The 26,248-nt window shown below is 54.6% G+C and overlaps 11 protein-coding genes across 11 annotated transcripts; 7 read left to right on the top strand and 4 right to left on the bottom strand.

Annotated features, from left to right (window-relative positions):
- Positions 1 to 189: 189 nt before the first annotated feature.
- Positions 190 to 1,173, top strand: VTN31DRAFT_7531 (uncharacterized protein; the record flags this gene model as incomplete). Its single annotated transcript, XM_069408263.1, has 2 exons — positions 190 to 358; positions 419 to 1,173. The coding sequence occupies 2 exons, from the start codon at positions 190 to 192 to the stop codon at positions 1,171 to 1,173; spliced, it is 924 nt and encodes a 307-aa protein (XP_069258029.1).
- A 1,033-nt stretch (positions 1,174 to 2,206) lies between these two features.
- Positions 2,207 to 4,234, top strand: VTN31DRAFT_7530 (uncharacterized protein; the record flags this gene model as incomplete). Its single annotated transcript, XM_069408262.1, has 6 exons — positions 2,207 to 2,375; positions 2,446 to 2,473; positions 2,564 to 2,746; positions 2,797 to 2,942; positions 2,991 to 3,060; positions 3,109 to 4,234. 6 exons carry the CDS (start codon positions 2,207 to 2,209, stop codon positions 4,232 to 4,234), a joined length of 1,722 nt encoding a protein of 573 aa, XP_069258028.1.
- Positions 4,235 to 6,239: 2,005 nt separating this feature from the next.
- VTN31DRAFT_7529 (uncharacterized protein) lies at positions 6,240 to 8,037 on the top strand (the record flags this gene model as incomplete). Its single annotated transcript, XM_069408260.1, has 2 exons — positions 6,240 to 6,820; positions 6,891 to 8,037. 2 exons carry the CDS (start codon positions 6,240 to 6,242, stop codon positions 8,035 to 8,037), a joined length of 1,728 nt encoding a protein of 575 aa, XP_069258027.1.
- A 431-nt stretch (positions 8,038 to 8,468) lies between these two features.
- VTN31DRAFT_7528 (uncharacterized protein) lies at positions 8,469 to 10,763 on the bottom strand (the record flags this gene model as incomplete). The annotated part of the gene is made up of 1 exon (XM_069408259.1): positions 8,469 to 10,763. The coding sequence occupies one exon, from the start codon at positions 10,761 to 10,763 to the stop codon at positions 8,469 to 8,471; it is 2,295 nt and encodes a 764-aa protein (XP_069258026.1).
- Positions 10,764 to 12,790: 2,027 nt separating this feature from the next.
- VTN31DRAFT_7527 (uncharacterized protein) lies at positions 12,791 to 14,023 on the top strand (the record flags this gene model as incomplete). The annotated part of the gene is made up of 2 exons (XM_069408258.1): positions 12,791 to 12,812; positions 12,858 to 14,023. 2 exons carry the CDS (start codon positions 12,791 to 12,793, stop codon positions 14,021 to 14,023), a joined length of 1,188 nt encoding a protein of 395 aa, XP_069258025.1.
- A 194-nt stretch (positions 14,024 to 14,217) lies between these two features.
- On the bottom strand, positions 14,218 to 15,100 carry VTN31DRAFT_7526 (uncharacterized protein; the record flags this gene model as incomplete). Its single annotated transcript, XM_069408257.1, has 3 exons — positions 14,218 to 14,710; positions 14,766 to 14,863; positions 14,924 to 15,100. The coding sequence occupies 3 exons, from the start codon at positions 15,098 to 15,100 to the stop codon at positions 14,218 to 14,220; spliced, it is 768 nt and encodes a 255-aa protein (XP_069258024.1).
- Positions 15,101 to 15,755: 655 nt separating this feature from the next.
- On the top strand, positions 15,756 to 16,340 carry VTN31DRAFT_7525 (uncharacterized protein; the record flags this gene model as incomplete). Its single annotated transcript, XM_069408256.1, has 5 exons — positions 15,756 to 15,809; positions 15,880 to 16,044; positions 16,106 to 16,168; positions 16,227 to 16,276; positions 16,331 to 16,340. The coding sequence occupies 5 exons, from the start codon at positions 15,756 to 15,758 to the stop codon at positions 16,338 to 16,340; spliced, it is 342 nt and encodes a 113-aa protein (XP_069258023.1).
- A 532-nt stretch (positions 16,341 to 16,872) lies between these two features.
- On the top strand, positions 16,873 to 18,686 carry VTN31DRAFT_7524 (uncharacterized protein; the record flags this gene model as incomplete). Its single annotated transcript, XM_069408255.1, has 2 exons — positions 16,873 to 16,881; positions 16,995 to 18,686. The coding sequence occupies 2 exons, from the start codon at positions 16,873 to 16,875 to the stop codon at positions 18,684 to 18,686; spliced, it is 1,701 nt and encodes a 566-aa protein (XP_069258022.1).
- A 761-nt stretch (positions 18,687 to 19,447) lies between these two features.
- On the bottom strand, positions 19,448 to 22,109 carry VTN31DRAFT_7523 (uncharacterized protein; the record flags this gene model as incomplete). Its single annotated transcript, XM_069408254.1, has 4 exons — positions 19,448 to 20,063; positions 20,119 to 20,318; positions 20,371 to 20,744; positions 20,795 to 22,109. The coding sequence occupies 4 exons, from the start codon at positions 22,107 to 22,109 to the stop codon at positions 19,448 to 19,450; spliced, it is 2,505 nt and encodes an 834-aa protein (XP_069258021.1).
- Positions 22,110 to 22,684: 575 nt separating this feature from the next.
- On the bottom strand, positions 22,685 to 24,640 carry VTN31DRAFT_7522 (uncharacterized protein; the record flags this gene model as incomplete). The annotated part of the gene is made up of 3 exons (XM_069408253.1): positions 22,685 to 23,443; positions 23,496 to 23,604; positions 23,655 to 24,640. 3 exons carry the CDS (start codon positions 24,638 to 24,640, stop codon positions 22,685 to 22,687), a joined length of 1,854 nt encoding a protein of 617 aa, XP_069258020.1.
- Positions 24,641 to 25,481: 841 nt separating this feature from the next.
- VTN31DRAFT_7521 (uncharacterized protein) lies at positions 25,482 to 26,157 on the top strand (the record flags this gene model as incomplete). The annotated part of the gene is made up of 4 exons (XM_069408252.1): positions 25,482 to 25,628; positions 25,688 to 25,731; positions 25,834 to 26,032; positions 26,107 to 26,157. The coding sequence occupies 4 exons, from the start codon at positions 25,482 to 25,484 to the stop codon at positions 26,155 to 26,157; spliced, it is 441 nt and encodes a 146-aa protein (XP_069258019.1).
- Positions 26,158 to 26,248: the final 91 nt, after the last annotated feature.

The following is a 26,248-nucleotide window of genomic DNA, read 5'->3' as shown; positions in this document are numbered from 1 at the left end:
CCGGTGATCACGAAATCGCCTTGGCATCTCCCCCTCTACGTGATCTCTGATCCTTCTGTCTCTCCACGATCTCGCTGTGATTTTACTTCTGCTTCCAGATTTGGTCAATTGAAGCCATTGAGGTTGCTGCAGTACTTTTCTTTTGTGCATTGACCGACTTGATTCTGAACTGCTCCACTGCATCCCACCATGTCTGTCAAACCTCGCGTAGACACGGCCAACATGGATCTGAGGGACCATGAACCAGAGTCAGGCTATGCCAGTGCTTCCTCCAGTGAGAGCAGTCTGCCGGAGATTGTCTTCACCAAGCCGCACCTGCAACACCTGAACCGACAGCTGCAGTTCCTAGAGCCCCAAGGTACGTCGTGATGTCGGGGCGAAGACTCTCTGCCACCGTAGTGTCTAACATTCTTTGCAGACATCCTCCGATGGTGCATTACTACGCTGCCCAACCTCTATCAAACCACCGCCTTTGGCTTGACGGGGCTGGTGATCACCGACATGCTGTCGAAGCTGCAGGTTCCGCGGCCGCAGCTCGTCGACCTCATTTTCCTGGACACGCTGCACCATTTCCCCGAGACCCTGCGGCTGGTTGATCGGGTCCGTGAACGGTACCCGCACATCAACATTCACATCTTCAAGCCCGCCGGCGTCGAGACGGCAGAGGAGTTCGCAAAGAAGTACGGCGAGCGCCTCTGGGAGACCAACGAGGAGCTCTACGACTGGACTGCCAAAGTGGAGCCGGCCCAGCGCGCTTACCGCGAGCTCAACGTCAGTGCCGTTCTCACGGGTCGTCGCCGCAGCCAAGGTGGGCAGCGCGGCGATCTCGATGTGCTGGAGGTTGACGAAGCGGGCCTGATTAAGGTCAACCCGCTGGCCAACTGGACCTTTGATCAAGTGCGTCAGTACATCCGCGAGAACAACGTGCCCTACAATGAGCTCCTGGATCGGGGCTACAAGAGCGTGGGTGACTGGCACTCGACGCAGCCTGTGGCTGAGGGCGAAGATGAGCGCGCTGGTCGCTGGAAGGGCAAAGACAAGACGGAGTGCGGCATCCACAACCCCCGGTCCCGATACTTTCAGTTTTTGATGGAGCAGGAGCAGAAGCGTCGGGAAGAGGCCCTCGCACAGGCACTGCAGAACAAGTTGACCACTGGTCCTGCGGAATCCTAGAGCTACGCTGTATTTCTGTTTCCTTGATTCGTTATGACTTTTTTTGCATGATCTTTGGGGCATTCGGTGTGGCGTTATGGGATTTTCTGTTCTGGTTTTATACAAAATAATTGTTTGAGAGAAATCGGATCATGATGCTCTGCGGCTGGAGCTAGAATAGCTGCCAAAGCTGATAGAAATGCGACATGTATCAAGAAGTCCGAATTCCATCGTAAATGTTTGGCAGACTCAGAGTGGGATTGAAAAGCCCAGTGCAGTGCCTACCCTGCCTGAATGCGTGATCGTTGGAGGTTTAGGCATGGATTAGGGTTAGGGTCAGAGGGGCTCAAGAAATTACGCACACTAGCCCCAGATGGGAAATTAGTTAGGTTAAGGCCCGCAGTGGAACTTAATCACGCAAGCGGCCGGCGGGATGTCGTGATTGCTGACTGATAAGAAATCAGAGACCAGAATCGGAAACCATCGTTATCTTCGGGACCCTGAAGATGAGCAGGGAGCCAGGGACTGAAGATGAAGTCGAGCCCAACAGATTGTAGGTCTTAACAAAAGTCATGAGCGGTTTTCTGATCTGATCGGCATCCAGAACTGTAGGTACGGGAGTACATGCAGCTCACCTGCAGTGTTGAACCGCTGAACTGATATGACGTTATCGCTCTGGGGTTGAACTCGAGGAATGCAACAATGCCATTGTATGTATAACATTCCAGCCGTTGTTACTTGGAAACGTGTAAATAATCACAATAGCAAGTACAAAGGCCGAGAAATCATCTTTTTTTTTTTTCTTAGCCTGAGCCTCCGAGGCTCTCTCTGGTTAGTTGTCAATTCCCTCGTGTGGGTTTTGGCAGCTCCCCGTGGGAGATCTCTGTAGCCATCTCGATTGCTCCACTAGCAAATCCAATTGCGCGACCAGACCCCTCTTTAATCTGGTTTTTCCCTGCGCTTTTTCTCTCCTTTGCTTGTTCTCCTTCTTTGGTTCTGTGCTGGTTCTTTGAAATCTGGAATCTAGAGGTTCGCCCATAGAAAACAACTTTCAATGGCGAACAAACCGCATGGAGGGGTCCTCAAGGACCTGCTTGCTCGTGATGCGCCCCGTCATGACGAGCTGGCGGCTGAAGCTGAGAAGTTGCCTGCCATTGTCCTGACAGAGCGGCAGCTTTGCGATCTGGAGTTGATCCTCAATGGTGGTTTCAGTCCGCTGGAAGGTATGTTTGTGCCATTTGGGTGATTTCGGTGAAAACGTTTCTGAGAGCCCCGTGACTAACAAGCGCATAGGTTTCCTCAATGAAAAGGATTACAATGGGTATGTCGCTGTTCGCCGTTACCTATATCACAACTTTGCACAGTCCCGCATCTCCTTGAGGAGTAGTGGAGGCTAACATGATGTCTGAAGGGTCGTGGAGAACCTCCGTCTGGCCGATGGCAGCCTGTTCTCGATGCCGATCAACCTCGATGTGTCGCAAGAGACCATTGACGAGCTTGGCCTGAAGCCGGGCTCTCGAGTCACTCTGCGGGATTTCCGAGACGATCGCAATCTGGCCATTCTGACCGTAGAAGACATCTATCGGCCAGACAAGTGAGTCAGGTCACATGTCATTTTAGAAACACTACTCACGCGGCGTTTAGGGAAAAGGAGGCAAAGCTGGTGTTTGGCGGCGACGAGGAGCACCCGGCGATCCAGTACCTTTACACTAAGGTCCAAGAATTCTATGTTGGCGGAAAAGTCGAAGCCGTCAACAAGCCGAATCACTATGACTACGTTGATCTTCGCTGTGAGTTTGGCTGTCAAGGGCGACCTGTCGCGTACTGACAAACTGCAGACACACCTGCCGAATTGCGCACACACTTTGACAAGCTCGGCTGGACCCGAGTGGTTGCTTTCCAAACACGGTACGTATCGCTTAATCGACTATTCAAAGACCTGGCTAACAGCCACAGAAATCCCATGCATCGAGCTCACCGTGAATTGACGGTCCGCGCCGCCCGTGCGCGCCAGGCAAACGTTCTGATTCATCCCGTCGTGGGCCTGACGAAACCGGGAGACATTGATCACTTCACCCGAGTCCGCGCGTATCAGGCGCTGCTGCCCCGTTACCCCAACGGCATGGCGGTCCTGGGCCTTCTCCCTCTGGCGATGCGCATGGGTGGGCCCCGTGAAGCGATCTGGCACGCCATCATCCGCAAGAACCACGGCGCAACTCACTTCATCGTTGGCCGTGACCACGCCGGTCCTGGCAAGAACTCCAAGGGCGTGGAGTTCTACGGCCCGTATGACGCGCAACACGCGGTTGAGAAGTACAAGGACGAGCTTGGAATCGAGGTGGTCGAGTTCCAGCAGGTCACCTACCTGCCCGACACGGACGAATACCGCCCCGTAGATGAGGTGCCCGCGGGCACCCGGACGCTGGATATCTCCGGGACCGAGCTGCGACGACGCCTGCGAACCGGGGCACCCATTCCCGAGTGGTTCTCGTACCCTGAAGTCGTCAAGGTTCTTCGCGAGGCCCATAAGCCGCGTTACGCCCAAGGATTCACCATCTTCCTCACGGGATACCAGAACTCCGGCAAGGATGCCATTGCTCGTGCCTTGCAGGTGACCCTGAACCAACAAGGCGGCCGTTCCGTCACGCTGCTGCTGGGTGAGACGGTGCGATCAGAGCTGTCATCGGAGCTGGGCTTCAGCCGGGAGGATCGCCACAAGAACATTCAGCGCATTGCCTTTGTCGCCGCGGAGCTGACCAAGGCCGGCGCGGCAGTTATTGCGGCGCCCATCGCACCCTACGAGGAGTCACGGCAAGCCGCCCGGGAGACCGTCTCGCAGGTGGGCGCCTTCTTCCTCGTCCACGTTGCCACTTCGCTCGAGTACTGCGAGCGCACGGACAAGCGCGGCGTGTATGCCCGAGCACGGCGGGGCGAGATCAAGGGTTTCACCGGTGTGGACGACCCGTACGAGACTCCGCAGAACGCGGACTTGGTCGTGGATGTGGAGAAGCAGAGTGTGCGGAGCATCGTGCATGAGATTATTCTCCTTCTAGAGAGCCAGGGCTTCCTGGACCGGTCATGATGTTGCTATGATACGATCCTGCATCTTCGATGCAATGGTTGATGATTTTATTGTCTTCGGGTTGTCCATGAGGATATCAGGGTTTCTGGCAGAGAACATGTTTATATTAGAGGCGTTAGAATTACAGTACATGATTGCAGGGTTGCAATGAATGTTTCGGGCTGTTTCAGTGGTCTGTCAGTACTCAGTAGTACACTACGGACTATCCACACTCCACAGTAGCCTCATATCGGCCTACGAAGAATCCAACTTTTAGGACTTTTCTTAGCTCCATACGAGACCTTCACAGCGCGTCCTTTCACATTGCAAACCAATCTCGATCAAGTTCTCTAGCGTCGGGAATATTCCTGCCCGATCTTTTGGCCAGGATTGCAAATTAAATATTGCAAGTGGTGACAAAACCATGTCTCCGAACTCCGGCGGAGCAAGGGACGGAAATACTGTACTACGAGTAGTACTTTTCCTTGAGTACTAGGCTACGCGATGTTCAGTTCACTCGTACGGAGTGCTTACAAAGGACTTCGTGGCTGAACCCTCATTATTAATATTAATCCCTCAACGCCTGGACCCTTGGCCCAGTTGATGTTTCATGAACGGATCATGGGAGGGTCCGAATCCGATCGGTCCGACAGTTCCGAGTCTCCAGGATGAACGAGTACCTCTAGCCACGCTGCCAGTCGGTGGCCATCAGGAACAGTGCCACTTTCTGCGTTTTGGACTATTGGAGAAATGTCGGATTTTTCTAGAAAAGTGTATGTCCCATCCGCAGTTTTGCATGAAAATCCATAGTACCTTCGCAATACGGAGTGCACACTCGCACCCCGCGTACTCCGTACAATACCCCGGGATGTCATTGTCCGCGGCTATCAAATTCCAATCGTCAATGATACTTCTTCGAGTGAACCCGTAAATTCCTGTACTTGTCCCTTGACGGGGTCTGCCTGCCGCTTGATATGATGGCGGTCTAGATGTCAACTGCAATAAGAATCTTACATAAGTGGCATAATGTATTCCGTCCTGGTTCGGGTTAGTGGATGGAACCGCTCCACCAATCGGCACCCCGGGATCTCACCGAGTTGCCTTGTGCGGCGTGTGGAGCATGGCGATTGGCCACAGTAATTTCGGAATGCCGAGGTATTTCATTGCGGACCGGCAACATGCCAATAGCCCAATAGGTAGTCAGACGGCGGCGCCGATCAGGCGATGGAAATTTCTGTTCAGTCTCGTGGTCCCTGATTGCTGAACGACCGGATTGCCGGATTATCCGCAGGATGGGAAGAAAGATTTCTTTCCATGGGCGTGGTAAGTGGCGAGGTTGGAGTCATGCGGGCAATTGAATTTGCAATGGAGCTGAGAGGCGGAGGATTGCTGGAGGATGACAAGGATGCAATGGCCTGAGTAAGCGGAAAGTACGGAGTACATGTAGCATTCGAACTGGGCATACGCGTATGTAATCTAGACTGTAGTAGTAGTAGTAGTAGTAGTAGTAGTAGTAGTAGTAGTAGTACATAGTACTGTATCGTACTCCGGCCTCTCCGGCTGAAACTCCACTGGGTCGCCTCGTCCTTCCAGAAACAATCATCGGTTGGGTCTTTCTGGAAACCGGATTCCTGTCTTGTCCAACCACATCCAAATCGAAGAGCTTGTTCGACCCAATGAGGTCAGCCAAGACGTCGTCCCCGTGGATCGGACCCTTAGTTCGGTAGATCATGGCTGGTTCCGGGGACCCCACTGCCCAAACCGTAATTGGATGTAAGTATTGAGTACATAGGTATGTATGTATGTAACTTCTGTTTTATGGAGGGAAAACTGTTCAAAGTTCCATGGCCAAACATCTGCAAAAGCCAAAAGAGAGGAAGTCGCAGGAACCCCAAACTCGGATGACGTGGGCCGTGCGCTTCTTCTGCTCCCCTTCCCTTCTTTTTTATCCCCAGACTCCCGCCCGCACTTTGGTGACGAAAACATTACATTCCTTCTTTTCTACTCCTATTGACCCAAAGTCATCATGTTTGGAAAACTCAAGCCCAAGGTCGATCCTAACGCGCACTTCGCCGATCATGGCTCCCAGGGGGACGCCACGACGGACACCATCTCGGTGCCCGGCGTGGAGAAAGGCGCTGAGACCGTCGATGGTCCGATTCCGCTGTTGACATGGCGGTCGTTCATCATGGGCGTGTTTATTTCGATGGGAGGATTCATCTTTGGTTACGACACCGGTCAGATCTCGGGGTTTCTGGAAATGGAGAATTTCTTGGAGCGGTACGGCCAGGTGAATGAGAACGGCGAGTACTACTTCAGCAACGTTCGCTCGGGCCTGATCGTGGCCTTGCTCTCCATTGGGACCCTTCTCGGTGCGCTGGTAGGCGGGCCCGTGGCGGACTGGATCGGCCGCAAGTGGTCGATTTCCCTTGGCTGCGCGATCGTCTGCGTCGGCATCACCGTGCAGATGTCCGCACCGACCCATCACTGGTACCAGGTGGCCGTCGGCCGGTTGGTGGCCGGGATTGGCGTCGGCGAATTGAGTCTGGTGGTGCCAATGTATCAGGGCGAGGCTGGGCCCAGGCAAATTCGGGGAGCTCTAGTCAGGTGAGTTCAACTACCTAGTAGTTACTATATCCACCGTTATTGAGACACGCAATGGCTAATTCGACTTTAGCACGTATCAATTGTTCATCACCCTCGGGATCTTCGTCGCCAACTGCATCAACTTCGGCACCGAAGGCCACCGCAATACCGGCTCCTGGCGCATCCCAATGGGCGTCACTTACATCTGGGCATTGATCCTGGGATTCGGCATGGTTCTATTCCCGGAAAGCCCACGGTACGACTACCGACATGGCAAGGTTGATCGAGCCATCACGACTCTGTCCAAGATCTATGGCATTCCCAAGAACCACCGCGCCCTGAAGTCGGAGTTTGCGGAGATCAAGCAAAAGTATGAAGAGGAGAAAGCGCGTGGCTCCATCTCTTGGGGCATGATGCTCCATGCTCCGCGCATGAAGTACCGGCTGTTCGTCGGCGTCACCCTGCAGGCTCTGCAGCAGCTCACCGGTGCCAACTACTTCTTCTACTACGGCACCACCATCTTCCGTGGCGCCGGTATCGAAAACAGCTACGTGACGCAGATGATCCTGGGCGCTGTCAACTTTGGCACCACCTTCCTCGGTCTGTACTTTATCCAGAACTTTGGGCGGCGCAAGTCGTTGATCGGCGGCGCCCTGTGGATGTTCATCAACTTCATGGTCTTTGCCTCCGTCGGACACTTCGAACTGGACCATGAACAACCCGAGCGCACGCACACCGCCGGCGTCGTCATGGTGGTCTTTGCCTGTTTCTTCATCCTCGGCTTCGCGTCCACCTGGGGCCCGATGATCTGGACCATCATCGCGGAGCTGTACCCGTCCGAGTTCCGCGCCAAGGGCATGGCCCTCGCAACCGCCTCCAACTGGCTTTGGAACTTCCTGATTGCCTTCTTCACCCCGTTCATCACCTCCGCCATTGACTTCCGGCTAGGGTACGTCTTTGCGGGCTGCCTCTTTGCCGCCGCCGCGCTGGTGTATTTCGCTGTCATTGAGGGCAAGGACCGCACCCTCGAGGAGATTGACACCATGTACGTGATGCGGGTGAAGCCATGGAAGAGTTCAAAGTATGTGTTTGAGGACAACCTCAACGGGAACGGCAACGGTCACGGTAACGGTCACGGCAACGGGTTGACGAGCAAGGAATCCACCGGCGAGACTCAGAATGTTGAAAATATTCACGATCCTGCTCGGTCGACGCGGGTTGCTGATACTGTCGAATGAGGGTATCCTTTTTTTTTCCTTTTTTTTTGGTTTTTGGCGTCTGGATCTCAAGTTTATTAGTTGGGTCTTTTTTGTGCAATCGCTCTTGCATTATAGAAGGGGCATCGGGGTTTTGGTTCGAACTTTTGACTGCATTGGCTATGATGGGTTCATGACGATCAGATGCGGATCATTCCTTCGTGTCTTGCTTGAGGAATGCTATTATTTTTCATGAATCAATCATCAATTCAATTGCTTCAGAGTACATATCTACATACAAAATTCCAATCCAACCATTAAAAGACATTCTGTATAAGTATTCATCGTCCCAGACATAAAGCAACCGGAACACCCGCCGGGGAAGCCATACTACCATCAAAAAAAGAAACAAAACAACAAAACACGACCAATCCAAGACCGTCTGTATAATAGTAATACTATTTGTCAGCGACTCAGTCGCCAACAACCGTCCCATTCGCCATGGTGATCGAGAACGTCTCAAAATCCAACGTAAACAGGCAATCCCCATCCGCGAATTCCTCTGGCGAACCCGTCACGTTCATCCGAGCATTTGGCCCGGATAATAACGGGCGGCGATTGTTATTGTTGTTGTTGTTGTCTTCGTTGCTGAATAGTGCGACTGCGAGGAAGGAGGCAATGTCGCGCTGGGCGATGGCGGCGATTTTGATATCGCCTGTTTCTTGTAAGACGAAGAGGACGGCGACGCGGGCGAAGTCGAGGATGTCTTTCTCGGCTTCGGAGAGAGAGGTGCTGCCTTGGTTGTTTGGGGAGGTGGGGGTTGGGGTTGGGGTCGAGGATGAGGAAGAGAGTGGTGGAGAGTAGGCAGAAGAGGAGGAGGAGGAGAGTGTTGCCGAGGAGGTGGAGGGACTGGTTGCGCTCTTGGTGGACGTCTCTGTCGTGCCGCTGCCGTCGAGAATGATGCCGTTGATGGTGAGTACGCTGGATTCTTGGTCGTCGTCGTCGTCGTCGTCACGTTTCACTTTCCACCTTGGCGCGGTGGTCACGGCCGGACTCGGTAGCACGTCGTCGTCGTCGTCGTTCAACGGGGATAACAACAGGTCACGTCGGAGCTTTTGACTCGAGCCCCGGAAGGACACCAGCGAGTTCTGATATGCGCAGGTAGCCTTGTGGGCGCCGAGCGCCTCCAGGACGGCCATCTTGTCCAACGGAATGTCAAAGTCGGGCTCTGCTGCTCTTGTAAACAGGCGCGGTAGGGCTTTGCCAATCGTCGCATTGAGCCCCGTCCCCGTGTCCATGGTGTTGCACTCCGCGTCGGTGGCTATCTCGCAGAATTCGCCGCTGAATCCGTCCAGGCACATACACCCGCAGACGCCGTCAATGTCCACGCTGATGCCGCCATGCTTGCATGGATTCTGGTTTTGCGGAAGGACCACCAACGCAACGGGGATGATGACGGCCGCCGCAATGATGGCAACGGCCAGCACGCACACAATGATGAGAACCGTCCGGCTCATCCCGCAATACCGCTTTTGAGGCTTATCTGTTGAATCGTCGTAGTCGTCTCGACTACCAACGGAGCCCGATCCCCGAACTCGCCCCTTGCTGGTGAAAAACGGCCAGGAGCTACGCATGAAACCCGCCGGGGTGTCGTTGCGCGGCGGAGGAAACGACGCCAGGATATATGACAGAGACCCCGACGACGCTCGAGAAGCGGTGATCGTCGAGTCTTGGCTGGCTTCGAACACTTCGCTGGCCGTTCTGCCTTTCTCAAGGTCTGCCGCTAGTTTGCCGGCTCGCCGGATCAGCTCGGGTAGGCTGCTGGTGGTCATCCGTTCGCCGCGAGGCTGAGAAGTATTTGCACCATTGGCGGAGTTGTCCTTTTCGGATAGTTGCTCATGCGCCGTGGATGATCCTGTGTCTGTTGCAGTGGCTCCATCCGAGCCGTGGCCTGCCCCTTCACTAGTTCCATCGTCGTCATCGTCATCTTCGGTACTTGCGCTCGCTGAATCATGGGCGTGAGAGGTTTCAGTGACCGTGTCCGTCGTTGTGTAAGCAACACCAATCTGGCTCTCGTTACCGTGCTCCTGCTCCGAGTCTGGCTCACGAGACTCCCGAATCGACGTGATACTGATAGACCGTAGCGTGGGCTTTCGTCGCTTTGCAACGCTGGCTCGCTGTACGATCCCGCCGCCCTCATTCTCGAGGTTGTTGTGTTCCTCCCTCGCGTCATTGTGGGAACCCACAGTCGAGGCAACATCGATAGTCACCCCCGAGCCCCAGCTGGACGGTAAGGCCCTGCTGGACGCGTACGACTCCTTGCCCCAATGCCTTTCGTTTTCTTCAGGAATTGGTGCCACACCCGGGCTCTTCGAGAATCCTCTCCTGAAGCTGAACCCCCCAAAAGACCCTCCCGGGCGAGGCAGATTCGGAATAGGGAACATAGGAACCGGGCCCAAGTAGTCATCGCTCGGATTTGACACGGGGGAACCGATTGATGAACCGTCATCTCGTCCTGGGCTGATCGGAGGAGACTGCGGGTTTGACTGTGGAGGCTGGTCTTCACTCTTTGAGCTTTTTGGGCGCTGCTCCGAAGACTCTGACCGGGGCGATTCACTCGGGGGATAGGCCCATGGCGGTGATCGACTTTCCTCTGGAGGCAACACGGGAAACGGGAATCTGAACTCTGACTCTCGAATCGCATCCTGCATAGGCAATGTCTCACCCCCTGGAGACCCTCCGGGGGGCTTTTGCCGGGTTTCGGTCATCTATGTTCCTTCGCAGAAGGAACGGCGCAACCAAACTCTAGCTAGTACTGCGCTTGACAAAGTCTATGTTGACATACGAACGGCTTGGTGACCTTCAAGGTCGAATTTCTTGTGCGGGACCAAGCCCGCGCAATGAATCGAGGACCTGGTCAGCAGATGGTAGCGACAATAGCAGACCTCCGCTACTTGGATCGAGGACAATGGCAGTCAATGCCGGGTAATGCCTGTGATACGATACTTCGGTCAGGTTCTCGCGTGATCTCAAAGGCAGAGGAGGGACAATGGCCATGATTTCGCACCTCGAAGAGAATCGCTTGGGTCGACGAATTGTCTCAGTCGGAGGATAGTTTGCCAGCCATCACATGTGCTTGAACGCGCATGGATTGACCTGAAAACAACCCCCGAGATACGCGCGACTTCACGATGCGCTCTGGTCACTGTCAGTGACACTGACAATGGGAATTGATGATCTTTTTTTAGGTTGCAGATGATCATGAATTTTGGCATGGGGTCCATCATCACCTTATGTGTTTGATAAACTAGCGGCTGACACTGCTTCCTCCGATACTTTCACCCGCGCGCGATGAGTCTTTTCGACAGGTTGCTTTCTCTCCAGTCCATACTCCGTACTCAGTACGGATGCTCAAGCAGCAATCATCCAGCGGTCAAGCGTTGAGTCTCGAAATGTGCAATTTACAACCCCAATTGCCCCGGGGGGTTCGAATTCCTTCCTCAATCAATCCTCGAGCTGGATCAGGCCTGGACACTTGAGAACGAAATGACGGCTTCCTTTAGCCAAGCCCGTTCCCAGCTTAGCGTCGAGCCAGGATGATCGGAATCTTTTCTTTTTCTCCACATCTGCACCAGCCTGCAGTGGTCAACACTCGATATGAACTTTGAACAGACATAACCTCCGGCACAGCATCCCGAATCTCGATGCCCCGAACCATGCAGCTGATCCAGGAACGCAACAATTTCCCTTTTCTGATGTCCAGCATATGACGGCAAATCCAAAGGTTCTGCCTGATTAATTGACACCGATCTAACTATGTCCGATTGTCCATCCCATGAAGTCGATCCACCCGGCAGCTGAAGCAGGCTAGTCTGGCGAGCCCTTGGCCACTGTGACTGGCCGCTGTCGGCGGCGGACTAGCGGCCCCTAGCGAACGGGTTCCAAGCAACGCCGCCGTTTCATTTTGCTTCGAGACATCATGCGAGAGCATCTTGACTCAGAGAGTGTGTAGCGAGATGGCTTCAGACTTGTCGCAGATACACGGTTCGCAATCGTTATTAAACTTCAGCAATAAACTTCCAAAGACAGGCTACTGGCATGGCTGCCATCGTCAATAAGCATCAAATGACAGTTTGGATTCATGCAGGCTTGACACCTAACCGTCTCGTACAGGACTACCTATCATTCTTCTGTCAGCGTGGTTGAGTGAGTTACCGGTCCGTGCTATTTTGGGGGAAATCAATCTGAGAAATGGAGCATCCAACAGTCCAACAGAGCGCTGTTCAATGTTGGCCCCAATTTCCAAGAGATGTGGCTAGCGCCGCGCAGCCCGCAGGAACATTATGGTTGATTCGCACTGCCTAATCAAGTTTAGCCGCTGAGGAGGCACGTGTTTAAGTTTTCTATCGGTATCTGGCATTCTAGCCAATCATGCCCCAGCATGTGATTACATAATCTAACCTAGCTTATTACCTGCCTCAGGCATCAACAGCTCACCACTGATCTTGGCGTCATGACTTCCTCTTCTGGAAGGACTCGACTCTTCAGCTGCTCCTTCCTCTGCGGTGTGCATGCCCAACATTGCCAGCCTCAACTTCCCAACATAAGCAACGGACAGCCTCTCTCCATCTCCATCCACCCATCGTATCTACAATCTCATCTCTGCTGGTTTTCTGCACGCACCTCCTGATTGCAGCGTGTCGTCCCAAGTACGGAGTACTTGGGACTAGTACTATTCATTCAACAGCGATACATCACAACTAGTGCACTTTGTATTCATCATCCACGCGTGGCCATGAGCCGCTTCGTAAAATCAGGTCCGCAGTCAGTGACCATTGTTCTGCCCTGGCTAAATCATGCAGGTCCAAGAATGCCGCTACACAACAGCAAGAGCAACGCGGAGCTCAAAAGCACTCCGCCCGGCACTCCTATGAAATCTCCGGAGGGTCCTTCGTCCAGGCATCGGCAAAAGACTGTGCGGAGCGAGAAGTCTTTGAGCTACTCAATGGACATGAAGAGATTCTTAGGGGAGTCACCGGAGATGTGGCATTCCCAATATCTATCTCCCCTCTCCTACTCAGCCCAGGCGCAGAGATATTATGCGCAGAATTCCGATCACCAGGAAGCTGAGTCACCCTCCTATGGTGGCCGGGCCGTGTTTGCAAAGTCAGATCTGCAACGCCATAAATCCATGCCCTTCATAAAACGCATGAGCTCGACCGGAGTCGGGCCTGGATCGGAATCATCAGATCCAGTGACTCGTGCTCACCGTGCCTGCAATTGTGATGAACTCGGCAGCGATGAGCTCGATTGGTCAGGCCGACAACCTGTAGTCGACAACAAGCAGGGTTCTGCAACTGGACTTAAACCTCAAGGCTGTGAACAGTGCCCAGACCCATGGCAACTGTCCATATACAGCTGGCTGAGCACCGTCCCAGAGAGTGCCGAGGAGATGGAAATCGGATTGCAAGATTTTGATTCTTTTCACCACAACTGGACGCTGCCCAGCGTAGAAGTATCTTCGGAGAGCCTTTCAGGATCTCGGCTGTCATCGTCGACTGAAGTGGGCATGTCATCGATGATTCGAGCCCCTCATATTACCTATCGAGACAGCATTTTCTCAGTCAATTCAATGGCCTCCAGTGAATCTACAGCTCTGGTCCTGACAATGGCGCCCCCTGCGCAACGAAGGACTCAATCTCCAGAACCTGCTTCTGTTCTCGATCCGAGGCTAGTCTTTGCTGACTCGCTGAGTTGGGGACAGTCGGCCCCGGCGATAGAAACGAGTTTTTCATGGTCTCCTGGCCAAGATTTTGCGACTCAAGGTGACGGATCTGTCGCCGATAGGCTCGCCAGGCAGCGCACACCCGATAGAGGTGTCAGGCATCGAGAGATGGAGAGCGTCGGGGAGACGGACTTTGTGCTGAGCCCGAACGTTACCCCGTATCGCAAAGGCAAAGATCCAAAGCGCAAACGGCGACCGAGTTACTATGATGACGACATTCTCGGTGCCAAGATTGCGGCGTGAGGCAGGAAAATGGCCAGAATGCCGCAATTATTCTTATGGAAATGTCCTAGGGAAGCATTTGATTGCTTGTATTGTTTTCGATTGATCAGCTTGCAGATCCGATTTGACCGGATCGTGCATCATCTTATGGTGTTAGGATGTATGGATAGAGCATGAAGCGTTTGCATAATAGAAGCATGCTTGTCATCAAAAGTTCAGGTGCCTGGAGCAGCAGTCTGTTCCTCAATTTCTTTTCGAAGATCACGCACGAGGTCCTCGACAGCGCGCATCTCAAGGGCGACGCTAGCCAGCTGAGGAACAGTATCGCGGACAGCATCACTGAACGAATGCTTTGCATTGCGCAAGGAGGGAGGCACTAGAATCCCAAACCAAAACAGGGGATCTTCTGATCGAAACGGCTTGCGGCGTCGTCTCGACTGATCCTGCTTGCTCTTTTCCTGCGTCTTGGATGGAGTTTCTGTGCTCTCCTTGTCCTTGTCCGAGTCTTCGGTGTCAACCGAGGCACTGCTTTGGGTGTCTTTGGTCTGTTCGGTCTCGCTATCGCCGCTTGAAGTCGAGTCGCCATCACTCTCATCTTCTGGCGGCAGCGTGGATTCATATTTCGTCTGAAACTCGATTCCTTGTAGACAATTCGGATCCTCCGAGGCTTCTGAATCCTTGCATGGAGTATTCTTCTTGACAACCACCCTTCTCGCGATGTCAGTGACTTGTCGGGATCGTATTCCGCAACGGTACAACTCACATCCGTCTCGTAGCCTTCATGCGCTCATCGTAATAATCCTTGCCATATCTCCGCCCCGGTGGAGCGCAGTAGTTCGCGTGGGATAGAGCGAGAAATCCCTGTTTTGTCAAAATCAGAATCTCGACAAAGGAAGAGTGCCAGCGTTGAAGGCGACTCACAAACGATAGCTGTTTCCCTAGCTCCGCATGCAATCTCTGATGCCTGTCAAGCAGGTGGAGATAGCGTTCGAGCAGCGCGTCGAGCTCAGCGAGCTTCTGATCTGTCCTCGTGGTAGCTCCCGAGGTTGGCTCTACTGAAGCCTCGCGGGAGAGTGGGGGAGTCGGTAATTGAGGCATTGCGTCGAAAAAAAAAAAAATCTGCGATTTGACTTCGTTTTGATCGTCAAAGAGAGAAAAACAGTGTGCTAATGTCCAAACTGATTGTTGTTGTTGTTGTTGTCTCGGACAGAGCTGCGACTTGGGCCAAGAATGACGTTTTTTCGGCCGGAGTCCAAGCTTGGGGCGGAGACTGAGAGAAGCCGATTCCGAGAATTTCTGACTTTCAGCTCTTCCTCCAGATAAATCCGCAGGCATTTCTTGCAAAATATCACAACGGATCCACGTGGATTGTTCTGGAGACTCCGATCCTGCGTGCGCGCGACAAAGCGGGTGGACAGGCCGAACATCCTTTCGTCGTCGCGGTTCAGTCATCTTTCCCAGCAAAACGTCGCCCCGGATGCGCCACCTTCGATTCTGCTGTTACTTCCGGTATTCGACTCAATAGAACCCGCAGGATATCGATTCCTGCGTTTGACGGTATTCGAAGAAGTGTGTCTTATCTGCTGCCGCCCTCGCTGCTAGCTGTTTCTTAGCGAGATCGACTCGAAATCGACGGGGACGAAGAGTCTATACTTACCTATACTACGACTACGAAGCGCTGGCCCATCCGATTCCGTTTGACCTTTCTCCGTCCCGAGTCTAATCATTATTTCTGAGCATCCTTGTCGACGATATGTCGCAACTGTCGACGTTGAGCCGTGATACGGCTTTTCAGGTCCGCTCTTTGGTACGTGGACCTAGTGGGAGGATACGACCTCATCTATGAGCCACAGCTGACCGGTCGCTCTCCGATGCAGTTCCGTTCTCTCCTGCGACAGTCTGCGCAGTTCCCCAACTACAACTTTCGGGAATATGCCAAACGGCGGACAAGGGACGCGTTCCGGGCGCGTCAGCACGAGACCGAAGAGCGGAAAATTCAAGAATATATCCAGGAAGGGCTGAAGAATTTGAGGATACTGAAGGTATGACAATGAACTACCTGCGCGTTTCCTGTCCCGGCTCCCCATGCTGAGTTGCTTGCAGAGGCAAACGGTGGTCAGTCAGTTCTATCAACTGGAGAAGCTGGTTGTGGAGGGACAGAAGACGGTGAGTTTATTATGAAAAGTATCCGGGGTTCGATGGGACCATACTGACTGTTACCAAGGGCAAAGAGACTGGGAATAAAGGAGGCAGAATCAGGGACCGGGATCAAGGGTGAGTTGTCGTCGTCTTCACTCGGTATGTAGTAGGCAGAACTGACTCGTCCAGATGGGATTAATTGCTCTGCCGGAGACTCGTAACTGGCCATGTCTGAGGCAGAAATATAGCTCTTGGGAATGATATTGCTGTATAGATGAAATGAAAAGTAACTCAACAATCTCTACGGAGTACCGAACGTCGACCACCTCTTCTCTTCTATTCCGTCAAGGACAATTCTGGCGAGAATGAATAACCACCAGCGGTCGAATTCCCTCAAACCCCTGTAGAATCCCAGCACTGTTCCAGCCCACGCCATTTCAGGACAGCCTGACGGAGATCTCGGACGAGATCTGATGCCTCCATTCGCATGCTTCTAGAAAATTACCATAAAAGGAATGTAATCACGTGAACCGTACCGTATTCTCCCTGCCATCGGCGAGTCGCGTCCAAAACAACGGCCAGCGCTTGGTATCAGCTTCCGCTTGGCTGCAGTGTGTACACTGCACAGCGATCCGATTGCTTGGATCTGAAAGAATTTTTTTTAAAAAGGAAATTTTGTGACTGAGACAGTGTTTTGAGCAGTCCAGCTTGGCCAAAAGGGGCCTTCGACAATGCCACCTGTACGCTGCGCCCTCGCTCTCGATCCAAATCCGGGTTTTACATGACCGTTACTTGCCTTGGCGCGAAATGGGACATGTTGGTGGCCTAACAGGTTCGCTGACCCTGCTCACAGTTTAGGTCGTCAAGATCCGGCCGGCAGTTCGGCGACAGCGGCGCCGCGGGCCGCAATCGAGGCGGACAGGCCGAACATGACGTTTTCGAGGGTCTGCCCGTGCGTCGCTGGACGCGCCAAGTACACATTGTTTCGCAAGATCGGAAAGTCACTCTGTCCACAGACAGTTCGCAGACTGGCACCGCTGGGGCCGGCGTCGACCAGCAGTATCCGGAGTTGCCAATGCCCAAGGACAGCCATCTGCTCCCGCCGCAGAGCCGGGCGCTTCTGCGCGCCGCGCGCGCCGGGTATATCTACCTTCGCCCGGCGAAACATCAGGATGTGGAGGAGGAAGAGAAAGACCTCGCGGACGTGGACGAGTCCGCCGCCCCCGTGGCGACCAAGGTCGAGCGGAGTTTCAAGGAGCGTCGGTGGACGCAGATCCCGCGGCACGTCGACCCGCCCGAGATTGAGTACCTGGCGCCGCGGCGGCCGGGGTTGCCTTCGCTGTACGGCGCGGCGGGGACGGCCAGCGCGGTGACTTCGGGCAACCAGCCGATGAGGAAAACTAAAGTGCAGAAGGTCGATCCGGCCACGGGTAACATTGCGATCTACGACGTGTGGGTGCCCGAGGGGCAGACGGTCGAGGGCGAGATCAAGGACGAGTCCGAGGCGAAGCCCGCGCACGAGAACGCGACGGTGACGAAGATGACGCCAGCGCCGGGCACGGTGGTGGACGGCGTGGGTGTGGCCAATGCTGAAGGTGTGATCGTCGCGAGCGCCGAGGCCACCACGCCGGCGGCTCCCAAGCGAAGGGGACCCCCGCCGCCCAAGAGGCGAGGGAAAGGGTTTGGCGGCCGCGGCCGCAAGCGGGTCATGTTTTCGCGGGAGGAGTCGATCGTATCGCACGGTCCGGACGGCGCGGACGACGGGCGGCCGGAGGAGGAGGACGAGGAGCAAGAAGAAGAAGGCGAAGGCGCGCGCACAGAGGACGAGACTTCTGTCAGCAAGGGGCAAGAGGAGGCCACGCCAACCCCGTCCGTCAAGACGGAGACGGAAGCGCCGTCGGCGGACAAGGAGGCAGCACCCACAGAGACAATGCCGTCCACGCCAGCGGCATCCGCGCCACCCGAGCAAAGCAACGGGGTCAAACAGGAGGAAACGCCCAGCGCAGACCAGCAGCCTTCTGCGGCGCCTCCGGAAGCAGCACCTGCTCCCGTCGCGGACGTTGCGGCGGGCGCCATGGAGGGCGTCGAGCAGACCACCACTATCACCCCAGCTTCGGCTCCGGCTCCAGCTCCAGAGTCATCGCAGGCTCTCGAAGCTCCCTCGACAGCGGAGCAGCCTGCAAAAGCAGAACCACTATCAGCGGTTCAACAACCAGAACCGCAACCATCAATATCACAGCCGCTACCCCAACCAGAACCAGAACCACAACCCCCAGAGATCAGCGCTCCTCCACCTGCTGCCCAGATCCCGCCGCCAGAGGCTTCAATCTCGGAGCCACCGGCGCCGGCTGCTCCTACACCTGCTGCTCCCGTCGTACCGACTCCTCAGCAGGCGGAGCAGACGGAAGAGTCGCAACAGCCGCAGAAGCAGGAGCAACAAGAGCAACAGCAGGAACAATCTGTGCAAGAAAGCGGGAATGCCGCGGTTGACCAGCCCAACACCAACACCAACAACAACACCGAGCAGAGCGCATCATCGTCATAATCAGAATCACTATATGTTCTGCTATTCTTCACACATGACACATCTGTACACTTGCAGGCGTCGGAATTTTTTTTTTTCAAGAGGTGGAGACGGGTTCGTGGCGTTTCGGAGCATTTGAATTCTTTTTTAGACGATTTCGATTTATGATGCGAGGGTTTCCTGATCTATGAGTTTATGTACGGACGGTTCTACTGTAGATGGGTTTGAATGAACATCTCGAGTCGGGTCCAGAGCGAGTTCAGTAAGCATGCATAGTACCTAGTTATATCGGATACTCGTATAGTACAGCGAGGATTTAAAAAATTAATCAGTCAATCAATCATCTGCGCCGGTCTCCAATCACATCCATCCATTCCATCCGTTCCGTCCAGTTGATCTCAACCCAATCCCGTCAGTCATAGTAGAGTACATGGAGGTATCCGTGGAGGAATTCGGTCGATCAATCAGTCAACACAATCTCAATTCGCAAGGGACGACAATGCGGGAGATCATCATGTCCGAGCCCTCTTCTTTGTGACCATCGTCGTCGTTGCCTTTACCGTCGTCTTCATCTTGGGACTAGTGACACTCTTACCCTTGCCCATGCCTTTGCCTGGAGTGGTCTTCTGCTTCTGCTTCTGCTGTTCCTGCTGACTGGTTTTGGTCTTCGTCCTCGCCGACGACACCGTCTTCTTCGTTGTTGTCTTCTTCAACGTCGTGGACCGTTGCATCGCTGCTTTGAGCTTCATCCGTACTTGTTCCGATGCGGAAGCCGGTTTCGTTTAGGTGCTTTTCGTCGGGGACCCGGTTTTCTGCGACCCAGCCTGAGATTTTGATTTAGACGATGATGAGGATGTCTTCGATTGCGACTGCTGTGACTGTCGCTTCGGCTTCGTCGCTGTCAACGCCGTCGTTGTTTTGGTCATGACTTTCGTTCCCTTGCTTTTCGCTTGGTACGTGTGTTTCCCCCTACTGGTGGATGTGCTGGTTGGTTGTTGTTTAGTAGTTACTTTGGTCACTCGGGATTTGCTGGTGATCGTCTTTGTCCCGGCTGATCGGGAGGTCGTTTTGCGCTTGGTGGTGTTCGTCATACGTGCGGCGGCGGCAGCGGCCTCGGCTTTGGACTTTGTCACTGCTCGCTTCACGCTTCGTCGCGCGGTGGTGGTGACCACCTTGCGCTTTTTGCTGAGCCGCGACGCCGACTCGTTCGGTTTGTTTGCTTCGACCTTGCGTTTGGTACCGGCAGTGGCAGCGCTCGGTTCTTCCTGGTTGGTGCGCGCCTGTTCACTTTTGTCTTCCCTGGACCGCTGCTCTCTTTCCTTGGGTCGCGGCCCGAGCACTCCCCGACAGCTTGGGGCGCCGCAGCGGCAGACTTGCACGTTTTTCGCTGAGTACGGACTGCGTCATGTCATCAGGTCAGCTTAGTCATTATACGAAAATGGGGAAGACGCACTCAAAGTTGTAGTCGTAAGTTAGCTCCTCCCCGGTCATGATGCCCTTGTCGCCGGCGAAAAGGGCCATGCGCGGCTTGCCCTGGACCGTCCACTTCTCCATACGGCAGTTGGGCTCGCACGAGTGGTTGACAAACCGGGCGATTGAGCCGCGGGTCGCGTCGATGATCATATTCTGATCAAAGTACATCAAATAGTAGCACTGCGCTCTGTCAGCGAAGCTCCAGGAATCAGAGGGTATAAGGATGACGAACCTCGTTGTTCTTGTAAATGGTTCTCATGCGCCGCTCACACTCCTGCTGCGTGATGATCTCGCCCGTGTACTCGACAATGATCTGGTTCGGCTCAAAAGTCCGGTTGCTGCGCACACCGTACCCGCGATCTGGCGTCTTGATGACCTCGACGCCGATATTGTACTTGCCGCCGGCCTTGATCCGCTCCTTGAGATCGTGAAAGCTGCGGTTGCCGCACCCGGGCCCGACGGCGCAGTTGGTCGAATCGCACTCGTAGAACATGTACCGGTTCTGACAGTTTTCGTCGCAGCCTGTTTCCTTGGTGCAGAGGCACTTGGACAGCTCGATGTTCTTGTTCTCTCGCCAGATGCTGGCCGCCTCGCCCACGAACACGTCTGATCTACGTGTCAATAGAGATCACGAACTCAGGGAGGGTTGAGCTCACTCTTGTTCACCTTCTTCCACTCGTCCGGCTTGGGCTGCCCTGGCGGCAGTGGCGAGAAGATGTCGAACGGCAGCTTGAAATCCCGGCCGTTCTGGATTAGTCTCTGTCCGGCATACATGGGCAACGGCAGCAACTTCCGTGGTTTCTTCTTGACAGAGCTCCTACGCCTGGTGATCCGGCCACCCCTGCTCCCAAAATATTTCTCATCCTCCTCCTCCTCATCTCCATAGCTCGTAGGAGCCTCCAGCCCAACGTACAGACCCTGCGTGAGCCATTTCTTGCGCCGGAACCGAGGCACAACGGGGCTGGACGCGGTCTCCTTTTCCTCCTGGTCTTTCTGCGCCTGCTTCAACGGCACATCGCTGTCTGACAGGCGCCGCTTTTTCACGGCCGGCGCCTCCTCCTTCTTCTCTTCCTCCTGCTTTGCCGGCAGCGAGCGTCTCGGACGAAGGCTGGCGCGGCGTTCCTGCGCCGCTGCCTCGGCCGCGTTTCGAGGACGCTTCCCCAGCACCGTAGAAACTACTAGCCCCTTAGTTTTTGAGAGCATGCTGACCCGTGACGAGCGGCGGAGGGGAGTCGCCGGCTTGTTTGGCTGTTTTGCTTCCTTCTTGGCCTCCTTTACTACGGCGGGCTCAGGGGTAGGAGTAGTATGAATGTCTTCGGCGGGGTGCTCCTCTCCTGGTGGCTGTTTGCCCGGACGCGGCCGCAGAGAGCGACGCCGGGGCGGCGAGCTGGGCAAAACCGGAGTTTTGCATTGCGCCGAGTCTTCACTCGCCTGGCCATTTTTGCGGGGTTTCTCCTCGACTTGAGCAGCAGCACTGGTCCGGCGCGAAGAGCCAGTCGGCGGCGGATCGGATGCCCAAGGAACGAGCGTCTTGCCGGACAACGCAGGCGCTTTAGACTCAGATAACACGGACGCGTCGATTAAACCGTCGTGCTCATCATATAACGTGTGTTTGGTGCCGTTGGTGCTGCTTTGCTGGTGGTTCTCCAAGGCGCGCAGCGAGGCACGCGTCACGCGCGCCGGCTTCGCCCGTACGGTCACTGAGTCCTCCCCCGCGGCCAGATCGTGATTGCTGGAGGTCTCCGAGCGGCTGGCCTCAGGAGTCAGCAGCGGGCCGGAGAAATCCACGCCAATGGCTTCGTCAGCGTGGTGGGCGGGCATCAGCGTGTCGTTGGTGTCGCGGTCATGTGAAGCAGGCTCCAACGACGCGCGCGAGGAATCGGCCATTTTGGCCCCGGCCGGACGCGGAGAAGTAGAAGACACGGGCAATGGCTGCGACGAGGAGAAAAGATTGACCAGGGACTCGAACATGGAGAGCAGAAGAGAGGAAAAAAAGGGGGGCCGCGGTGGGTTCTGTTGGTCAGTAAGTGGTGTCGTTGACGACAGTACTAGTCAGCGATTACGAGAACGGAGGATCGAGGCTGGGGTCCCTGGAGACCTGGACCACAGTCTAATCTGAGCTCATCTTGAAAGATAATTGCGGCTGACGGAGAGAATGCGCTGTTTTTTTCAAGACGTCAAACAGCTCTCTCTCTCCGATGACCTGGTCAGGACAAAGAGCGCTGGGAGATCAGAGGCTTGTCCATCGAGATAATAACAGCGCCACGGCTTCTCCAGCCACATTTTATGATTCACTACGGCTCAATGCGCGATTTGCACCTGGATCACGACGCTACTCATGGTAAAAATCAAGGGAAAAAAAAAAAGTTGACTGGATTAGTCTATGAGTAAGGCATGCCTCAGCTATCAGACACGGGGATATCAAGCAAAAAAACAACGACCACTCAATGCAGAATGCCATCATACCAGAACCAGAAACATGAATTGTTCATTATAGATATAAATATAAACCCACCCGAACGCCGCCCACAATCAGAGAAATCGAGTCAAGAAGAAGGGTTGCCTGGAGGAGCAGGTGAAACGGGCTGCATCTCCAAGCCCGCCTGTGCCTCCAGATCCTTATTGGCCAGAAATTTGCGCTTCTGGGTCGCAAACCGCTGGTCCCCCTGTTGATACGGTTTCTTGAATTGCATGTAGGTCGGCGGCCGCGGGCGACACAGCACGGCGATCCAGTTGCGCAAGATACTCCCCTGGGTGAACGGCCGGTGCCGGTCTGCCTTCTTGAACTTGCGCGAGTTGAGATGCTCGCGAGTCGTCTCCCCACGCCCCATGAGGAATAGGTGGTATGCCCATAACGTTGCAGGGTACGGAAACGCCAAGGCGCCATAGATGACCATGGCAAAGGGTGCTCTCCACCGATCAATGGAGTCGCCGAATGTGATGCCATTCCGCTTCTGGTAGAGAAGGATGTGCGCCAATGAAGCCGCCATGAGATACAGGGCAAGGATGGTGGCCGTGCTGACAAAGGTGAAAAAGTATCGATAATTGCGCCGACCGACGCAGTTGTTGAGCCACACGCAATGGTGGTCCAGCGTCTCGATGCAGTTGTCGCACACGCGGCAGTGGTAGCACCGCGGCGGCCGCCAAATGTTGCAAGTCTTACAGTATTTCACCGGGACGTCCATCGCAGCTACGTCCGATGTCGCCAGCTTGACCATCACCCAGTCACTCGTGGGTGGGCCCGGTGTCAACGGATCCGCGGTTGGGTCCGTCGGCGGCATCGGATGCAGATTGCGAGGAAAGATCTACGCTCACAGTTAAACCAGACGTTCAAACAAAGGCCAAAATCAAGCATACCCCAGGATCCACTGTGGATGCATGAATAAAGGACGACAGACAGATAAAGAACAGATAGGCGAATATGATCGGAATGGCGGGAGAGACGTTATGCCATAGCCATGGCGCTCTACTTAAAGTAAGTGGCTGAACAGAGAATCAGGGAGGGAGGAATCTTACGAATATCCAAAAAAGAGCCCCGCAGGCAGAATCACCAGCAGCCCAGTCGCGATGTTGACGGGTTTGTCACGAGAATTCAGGAGCCTCCCCTTCCCAAAGAACACATTATTTCCGGTGAAATACTCGTAGTTCCTGCCCAGATCTTCCACCGGCTGTTGCGCCTCCGGCTTCATGGACCGAGTAACCGACGAGCCATTTGACGACAGCCTCTGGTGAGGTCGATCCTGCTCGTCTTCCACTCCCTCAGCCTTGTTCTGCAGCGAGAGCAAGTCCGACCGGAACGACATGGGCGACTTTTGTGGTGGGTCATCACGCAAATGATTCGATGGCGCATACGACTTGATGCTCAAACGGCTGCCCGCCGCGGGCTTCTTTTCACGCTCGTGAAGAAGTTGGACGCTTTCCCCGAGACTGCGAGCGGTGGTGGTGTTGCCGGTGGGACTGGCGTTGGATGTGTTCCGGTCCGGAATGATCGGGTCCGTGAAATCGGTGCCACGGGACGGAGGCACCTCCATGTCCATCACCTGAAGACCCGCGCGCACGGTGCTGTTGGAGAGCAAGCTGTGGCGGTGTCCTGTCCGGTCATCGTCGGGATCGTCCGCAGGCGCTGGACCTTGCTGTGGTCCTTGTGTCGGGGGACGCGGACCTCGGTGCGCCTGGAGTCTCTGCGAGCTCATCGGGCGGAGGAACGCTTGATGGGTGAGAGACGGCACATGGGTTTGGGTCACACGGCTCATGCGACTGGAAGAGCTGCCTGGTCGTGCTGTTGTGGCGCCGAAGGATATCCCGGCACCTGGTTGGCCTCGTCGTGAAGGCGGCCGATGCTGTGTCGAGCCGCGCCTTTGCGACTGCGCCATCGATTGCGTCAGGGTTTGGTTGCCATCTTCGGAGAGGATATCTGTCATTCGGGACGAGATCCCGCCGGGTGACGGCGGGCGAGGGATACTAAGGCCCGCGGTTGGGCCTGGGACAGATGAGTCGGCCATGGCGGGTAGGCGAGGATGCCGATTCCAAGTCCGCGAATTCTTTTTTCGTGGCGACTATGCTATTGCGATTCGGGCATGGTCATCGGTAATTCATAGGACAAATAATTGGTTTGTCGTTGACTCGGTGCCTGCAAGGGAGAAGGTGGTCGTAGCCAGATGGCGTTGAGGCGCGTGGCAAGGAGGCAAAGGAGCGACGAAGAAAACAATACGGCGACTCTGGCAGCAGAAGGTATAAAGTAAAGAACGAAAGCAAAGAGAGCGAAAGAAACAAAGAATGAACGAAAGGAGTGAAAGACCCCTGGCACACGGACACTGCAGGTCAGTCAAGGCCGTTGAGCGGCCGGGATGACAGGAGACTGGAGAGACGATTCCGCACTTCGCTTTGATTGGCTGCACGGACGTCATTCGCAAAAAAAAAGTTTTCACGTGACTAGCCTTACCCTAACGAGCTAGCGTAACCCTCGATTTAAGCCTGGATCTACGAGTAGTCGTATGTTTGCTCGCCTAGAATGCAAACATTAGATGTAACTGTTGGATCAGGTCATCAAAATAAAATGATTCCAAAAATTTTGAGCAGTAAAAAGCGGACTTACGCTGTCACCACCGGGTTTGAGTTTCATGATTTCGACTCATACGAGGAGAACTCAACTGAATGCCAAGATATATTCACGTGATCGTGACGAGTCGCTGACATAATCAAACCCGCCAACGTCGGAATCACCTGATCCGCGCGATCCATTCCGAACTGAAGTGACGCTTTGCACGAAATACCGAATCCGCACTCGAACTCAGAGCGAATCCGTTCCTGTCCGTCCACCACCAACCCTCTAACGAGTTCACTATGTCGTCAATTGCTGCTCTGGCCGCCCGTCGGGCTTTTACCCGCCAGGCGTTTGCCCGTCCGGTGGTCCCTCGACGGTTCTACAGCGCCTCCAAGATCGAGGAGGCGGGTTTGGACAAGGGCTCGAAGCGTGATCCCGAGCTCTATGTATGTGTTCCGACTTCCCGGAAAGATGAAAATGGTTCCGTATTGACTTACTCTCAAAGGTTCTGCTCGGTGTCATGTCGGGCGCGTTCCTGCTCGCTGGATGGTAAATATTCCCTTGCCTTCAGTTTCGATGTTGATGTCATATGACATGTGGCGGCTGAGTGCGAATGCAAACGGATTTTGATACTGACACTCTGGTAAAAAGGTACTTCGGCAGCAAGCCCACGTCCGTGACCTCGGAGAGCAACGTCCGCATCGGTGAGAGCTCCATGCCCTGGGAAGGCGGCGAGGAGGGCAAGATCTACAAGTACCGATACCACCCCCACGGTGACAAGAGCCAGCCCCTGCGCAATGCTCCGAGCGCTCTGAACACGGTGATCGTGCCCAACGTGACGCTGCCGGCAGTGGGTGCCCTTTTTTCTACTTGGCGTGACTTGGTTCGCTTGATGGCGAAATGCTGATGATTTGATGTTTGTAGGATCTGCATGAGCGATTCAACAAGTACGGCAAGGAGGAGTATGACTACTAATCATTCGGTGGACTTTGGTGGAAGAAGTGTGGGAGTTTGTTCCAAGTTGTGTCGTCCAGATGAAAATCATTCTAGAAGTGTTTTGACTAGA

Source organism: Thermomyces dupontii (assembly GCF_041956625.1).
Source record: "Thermomyces dupontii strain NRRL 2155 unplaced genomic scaffold VTN31scaffold_9, whole genome shotgun sequence".
NCBI lineage: Eukaryota > Fungi > Ascomycota > Eurotiomycetes > Eurotiales > Trichocomaceae > Thermomyces > Thermomyces dupontii.
The sequence above is the reverse complement of the archived record's forward strand: the minus strand, read 5'-3'. Positions and strand labels throughout refer to the sequence as shown.